General features: G+C 41.2%; 1 protein-coding gene across 1 annotated transcript in view; it reads left to right on the forward strand.

Moving 5' to 3' along the window:
• Nucleotides 1–5,115: 5,115 nt before the first annotated feature.
• LOC105448555 overlaps nucleotides 5,116–7,348 on the forward strand; it is a 19,680-nt gene continuing 17,447 nt past the window's right edge. The window contains exon 1 of the mRNA XM_011687197.1: nucleotides 5,116–7,329. Within this exon, the coding sequence (XP_011685499.1) occupies nucleotides 5,116–7,329 (2,214 nt within the window). The remainder of the gene's footprint in view (nucleotides 7,330–7,348) is intronic.

Below are 7,348 nucleotides of genomic sequence, written 5' to 3' on the forward strand. Positions count from 1 at the left end.
ATATAAGTCGGATACGGAATGATAAATTAGACAGTTTTAAAGGGAGGGTTTTAAAGAAATTATGGAAGAAAAGAAATAGAGAATTAGAAATAAAAAGAAAAGATAAAGTGCAATTTAGAGATGTGTAAAAGGAAATGTAGATAAAAGTTATATAATAAGGCGAAAAAGAAATGTAAAGTTTGAGAAATAAAATATTTTGTGAAAGGAATGATTAAATATAAGGAGGGTGATAAAAAAATGAAAAGGGAATGTAAATGTGTTGGATAATGTGAAATGTAAATAGGTAATGTAAATATGTAAGTATGTAAGATGAGTAGGTAAAAATGTAAAATGTAAAAATGTAGAAATGTAAAGTAGAACATAAAGCACAAAGGAAAGCCGTTTTTATTGTATTGTATTGTATTGTATTGTATTGTATTGTATTGTTTTTATTGTATTATATTATATTGTATTGTATGTATTATATGCAGAGAGGTTAAGTGCAAGATTAATGTAATATGGGAAGGTAAATAGATAAATATATGTATAAGGTAGGATATCAAGAATAGGCACAAGAAATAGGAATAAGGAATAGGTTAGAAATGTATGTTCGGTATGAATGAGTGAATGGTTAAGTATTTATGTAAACCAAGTCCCCTTTCTGGCTAAATTTGCTAAAGGAAATAAATTAATTTCTTATCTTATCACTCGTGCAATGTTCTTTTCTATGAAAAACAACAGACCTTAATTGTATGGCACTTGCAGCATCTCATAAATGTTTTTATCAAAATAAATATTATATTATAGTATGCCGTGATAACAGTTATTAAAAAAAAGTATTTAAATTTATTTTTTGTGTTTTTTACGTCTTTTTTTTACTTTTTATGCGTATATTTTACCTTTTTTACAGGAGTAACGTATAAATAGTTTTTTTACATGTAAATTGCCTAAGGCTATTAAAATCATTAAAAATAAAATTAAGATTAAGAATAAAAATATTTGTAACAACGTTAAAATCGTATAAAAGTAATAATAAATAAAAAAATTGATAACAAAGAAAACCTGAACACGATGTTCGAAAATCTAACGGAAGAAAGCCTGGTCAAAAAGTTAGTAGACTCTGAATTATTATCAACTATGGAAATTTAAAGTCACAGTTCTGCTGGAAGCGCGTGAACTATATGGCCTGGTAACTGAAGAGACCGAAGAAGCAAATAAAACAGCGGAATGAAGAAAGAAAGATGCGAACGTCAAAAAGTGATAGTAACGACCTTGGATCAAAAATTAATGCACATACTCAACTGTGAAACGTCGTTTCAAATGTGGAGCAAATTGAAAACAGTCTATGAAAGAGATACGGAGCAGCAAAAATGCAGTCTGATGCAGGAGTTCTTTGGCTATCAGTATGACAAGAATGGAGATATAGCCACGAACGTAAGTAGACTCCAAAATATTGCTCATCGTCTGAGAGTACTCAGAACCGAGATAGATGATAAAATGTTAATAACGAAAATATTAGTCACGCTACCGGAGCCAGGGCCTGTTCACTCTCATGTATTTTTGGGGGACAGCGTTTTGGCGCCCTCGCAAACTGACACCCGGTAAAATGGAACTAAGTATCCAAATCTGTCAAACAGACGACATATGAGATTTGAGACAAGCCGTCGTGCCTTACAGACGTGCTTTGCTTTGCTCTGTCTGTTCGCTGCGTTGTTTGTTCACAGTTACTATAGAATAAAGAGTGTTTCTTGTGTTCTTAATTGGTGTCCCTTTTATTTCTCCGCGGCCTTCCGGTGCGCGTGCTCAAACGCGAGTGCGGAAGCGCGAACGTTACGCGAACGACTGCGTGATCGCGGGATTTACCGCCCCGGGCGTAACAATATATATATCGTTTTATTATATTTATTATATATATATATATATATATATATAGTTTTCACTTATTTAGCTTATATTAAGAATGAAATTTGGGATACACACACACACACACACACACACACACACACGCACACGCACACGCACACTCACACACACATCGTTTTCACTTATTTAGCTTATATTGAGAATGAAATTTGGGATTTTAGAAGAAACAACACACACACACTAAAACCTTTGAAATAAAATTGTTATATTTCAAATAAAAGATATATTTAAAAATAAAATTACTAAAATATATACTTTTTTAATTACTGATAAACACTGATATTTTATTTTATACTGTGACGTGACGTTTTTTGACCGTCCGTCACAAGAGTCATAATATCCGACCGAGGAAGCGCGGTTTTGGGATCCAGCGACCTCCCCGATTTAGGGAGGCGAGCGTATCTGCGCCCATTGCGTTTTCCGATATATTGCCGCGCGCTTTATCTAACTTTCTCTCTCCTCGTAAGCGTAACCGTAGGTAGAGATCGACATTAGGAAATCGTCTACACCAAGCAGCGAGAGGGAGAGAGACATCGGCCTCGGAACGACTGGCTTATCGCGGGAGAAACGGAGCACGCAGGTCAGACATAGTTCCTACGAATGTTATCTCGGTGTTCTCTGTTACGAGCTCTTTAATGCCGCCGATTACTTTCAGCAATCCGGGTGGAAATATGGAGGCAATGAACTGTCACGATCTGGCCAGGATCGGGTTGCCGACGGCGAATTGTACTGAGGCGAGGCGGACGAGCAGGGTCGACGCCAAAGCACGATGAGGACACGAGCCTAATTTGAAGTCCGCGCTACCGGTTGCGAGCCAGTTGATCACGTGCGACGCCGCGATTCGCGGGCGTCGCGCTCGCAGGGCAAGGGCCAATCGGCGCACAATCAGCCGATCGTGTGACTCCTTGCTGCCTGCGTGCTGCTGGAAGGACCGTCGAGCGACATTTGTGCTGTGGTCGCGCGTGGGACAGGACGCAGGCTCCCGCTTAGTTGCCGACTGCCGGAATATATTTTGAGAGAACATCTTTCGTAGCTGCTGCTCTTGGTGAGACGAACGTTAGAGATTACTATTGTCAGCCGCCGATTTCATTGTCGGGCGGATCGCGCTATTGCAGTTTCGTTGTCCGCGTAATCGTATGTTCGTGTGTAGAGTCCATGTGCCGCGCCATCCGCCCGGCATAGAGTTACGCGAATCGAGTAGAGTATTTTGCGCTCGCCTTGCTACAGCCGAATCACTTGTGCGTTAATTAAGTGTTATTTTGTGTTTCTTTCGCGTTATTGAGTGTCAGAATTATTGCGTGTTAGCGTGCCGAATGTCGGCAGTACTTCGAATTATCGCGACGCCACGTCGCGTGTGATCTGTAGTACGCCGTGCGAGGCGTACTCGCGTAGAGCGATCGGATATTCCGCGAATTTTGAAGAAACGTAAACGCGAAAGCTTGTACACTCGTCATCTCCGGAAGCGTTCCCGGACGCGCGAATCTCGATATCGGTGATACCGCCGACGGTTGCCGCGGCGTTAGTCGCGGCCAGGAGAAACGCCTGTAAATTCCAGCATACGCAAATATATTTGTTAATTGTTATAGAAAATTTTGAGTATTCTATCTCGCCCTTGCTCTTCCACATTCCTCCGCACCCTACGAATCGCCCCTCTACCGCGTTTCGAGATTTTGATTCCGTGTAATAATTTAAAGGGTGGCACGCCCGCTCGTGCCTGGCGCCCAACTTCGCGTTTTTGGTTGCTGCGTGCTTACGAGGTTGAAATCGTTGTATTTAGCCAGATTAGTGACGGTTAACGACCGATCTTGTTGTCCGACTCGTAGAAAAGAGCAGTCACAATACATAATAGGCGTGTTCGAATAGCACGCTGTCAGTTCTATCGCGTCTTCTATCTTTAACATTGATTAGACATTCTATCTTTAGCATTATACATCAAAACAATAAGGATAACGCAATAGAATTGACAACGTGCTACCCGAAAGTGCCTAATATAATACATTTATAAATAAACCATTTCAACCACAGATTTCTATAGAAATAGAAATCTATTTATATCTATCAATTTCTATTGCATATATAGAATAATATATAGAAATCTGTGATTTCAACATATATAACTTTAATATGAACACACACACAACACTGTTGTAGCACGCACACATCAAATTTCTGCAAATTAAATCTTGCGTAACTATTTCTTATTCGTTATAATGTGGTGGTAGAATGATAATGAGAGAAAAAACGGTGTAATGACAGAAGGATCAGATAAAAACGCGCGTATATAATAGATACATTGTTCGCGCCATATTTTTGTTACTATGCGATCGCCGAATCTTCATTACATATATTGTTCATGGCGCGACCACCGCGGCGCTGTACGAGGAAGAACGGGGCCCGTTTCCGGGGGCATTCGTGTACCACTACTAATGGCGACAAGACGTTACCTATGTTCTCTCCAATAAACGGTGTCAGTTCACAGTCATAAGGTTTTGTGAGACATTATTACGAAATCTCCTACTCAAATATCGTACAAAACATTGATCCTTCGAGCCGGATTGACGCCAGAAGGAAAGAGATTAGCCACAACCAGCAACGGCAGCAAGCACAGCCGGCTGAATGCATGCATCTCTGGAGACAAGGCAAGGTCAGAGACTACGGGATTACGGATCTCTCCACGGAAAAGAAGAATTAGTAGTGGTCGTACGAGGAAATTGAAGCCGACCGAGCATTCTGCTAAACGTACGACACTCTCAAACAACGAGACTAGTGCCATCCTTTATTGAGACGGCATCGACGAAGGGCGGACATAACGGCAAAGCTTCTCTCTTACTCTCCCCTTCTTGCTCAGTAGCGAGACCGGCCGACTGTACTGGGACAACAACGGGATGTCATCGAATCGCGCGTAAATACCGGCAAAACGCAGGCGGCTCTCTCTTACTCATTGACGACACCGCCTTTCGCAGAAGCAAGACCAACGATCGGCAGACCACGGAGAAAGCCTGTCTCTCACTCTCTCTCTCTCCCTCCCTCCAGCGCAGTAACGGAACATCGCTGCACTCCCTCTATCGGAAGCAGGAATCTTGGCGAGCTTGGTCAAGCGGTTAAGTGCGAGATCTCAGCGAGCGCAAATAGGCGAATCTAACACTAAGTATATATATATATTAGTTGATAATTTTTGCATCAGGGACTGTTGTGTAGCGTAACTAAGTAGAAATGGCTACGTCCGAGCTAAGCGGCTTAGTGAGCATGCGGGGCCGAATTAAGAGTAAGCTGACAATGTTTAAAACATATCTCGAAAAGGCGGCGACAGACTCTGTTAAACGTGCGGAGCTGCCTAGCAGGCTAGAAAAGGCTGAAGGGCTTTGGCATGAATACAATATGGTTCAGAATAAAATCGAAGATTTAGATACTTCAGAAACGCAATTAATTGAAAGAGAGAGTTTTGAAGATTCATATCATGCCATTATAACCTCAGCCAGAGCACTTCAGCCGCGACCAGATCGAGCAAGTCAATCAAATTCGGTAAATTTCACTCTTGAGCCATCAACAAGCGATCACCAATTTAATATCCTTTCTCAGCCACAAAGGCCGACTAAAGTAAAACTGCCAAACATAGAGTTGCCAAAGTTCGACGGAAATTACAATAGATGGATTCCATTCCGCGAGTTATTTGAATCTCTGATAGATGCTAATACATCCTTGCCACCAATACAGAAGTTGCATTATTTAAAACTATCATTAACCAACGAGGCTGCTCAGATAATACAGTCGTTAGAGCTTTCTAACGCCAATTATGAAATTGCGTGGAATTTACTGAAGCAGAGATATGAAAACAAAAGATTAATAGTGCAACATCACATGCAAGAATTGCTCGATCTGACGCCTATTACGAGAGAGTCTCACGCTGCGTTGCGACAATTATTAGACGGCATTTCTCAGCATGTTCAGCCAATGTTAATTAAACTGGGGCAACCAGTTGAGCATTGGAGTACAATTCTTATTCATATTATTACGCCTAAATTAGATAAGGTCACTAAGAGGGAATGGAAATTGAAAAGAGCTACAATAGACGCATTTCCTACGCTAGACGAGTTCATTGAATTTTTGAACACCCGAAGCGCATTTCTTGAATCATTATCTCATTCAAATAGTAATGTAAGTTCTGTTTCCAGCACCCACAAATCAAATAATAAGTCCGTTTCTTGCGCATGTGTGTCAGACGAAGGCTTAAGTTGTCCTATATGTCAAGGTCAACACAAAATATACGATTGCAGTACTTTTCGTAACTGGTCGCCATCAAACCGTTTGACTGAAGCTAAAGGGAAACGACTATGCATTAAGTGCCTAAAGAAGTACCATGGTCGAAGCTGTAAGGCGTCAGGATGCAGGCGCTGCAAAGGTTATCACAACACGCTGCTTCATTTAGAAGGTGTGAGCAAGTCAGATAATGTCAAAGAAAAGAATCAAGCGGAATCGCCGGTAGAACCAGCCAAGATATCCTCTTCAGATAAACAAACAGTTGCAACGGTTACTCAAGCTTCGACAGCGACGCTCACGCATTGCACCACGAAGGGACCTCTGCAAGTAATCCTATCTACAGCTATAATTTATATAAAGGATCGGGATGGCGCACTTCATGAATGCCGCGCTCTCTTAGACAGTGACTCCCAGTCTAATTTTATTACGAGCAAATTGAGTGATTGTCTCAAACTATCTAAACAGCAAACCACAATCACTGTTACAGGCATTAGTGAGACTCCGTTAAAAATTAATCAACAAGTAACCGCTACGATCCGTTCGTGCCATAATGCGTTCCAAACGACACTGCCCTTCTTAACAATTAATAGAATTACGGAGAGGCTGCCATTAAATAAAATAGACGTGCAAGAAGTCCAAATTCCAGAAGGAATAACCCTGGCCGATCCTACTTTTCACACACCCGCTGAAGTAGATGTGCTCTTGGGAGCAAGTGTTTTTTGGGATCTTCTGTGTGTCGGACAAATAAAGCCATCCAAACATCAGCCGATATTCCAGAAAACTCGATTCGGGTGGATAATTTCGGGAGCGATGGAATTAAACAGAACTCCGATAGTCATGACAACTTACTGTGGTTTCTCATCAGAACAGATGTTGTGCAATCAACTGCAGAAATTCTGGCAAATGGAAGAGGTTGAATCGAATTACCATCTATCGCCAGAAGAAATAAAATGCGAAGAACATTACAGGAGTACAATCAGTCGAGCCGATGATGATAGATTCGTAGTGCAATTGCCGCTGAAAATGGATCCGTCAACCTTAGGTGAATCGTATGATACAGCAAGGAAGCAATTTCAAGCAATCGAGCGCAAATTAAATCGAGATCATCAGTTAAAGAAGCAATACCACGAGTTCATGGAAGAGTATTTCCAACTGGGCCATATGTCTGAGGTGGAGGCGGAATCTCCAG

The sequence above is a fragment of the Wasmannia auropunctata genome, unplaced genomic scaffold (assembly GCF_000956235.1).
Source record: "Wasmannia auropunctata unplaced genomic scaffold, wasmannia.A_1.0 LD336085.1, whole genome shotgun sequence".
In the NCBI taxonomy this organism is placed as follows: Eukaryota; Metazoa; Arthropoda; class Insecta; order Hymenoptera; family Formicidae; genus Wasmannia; species Wasmannia auropunctata.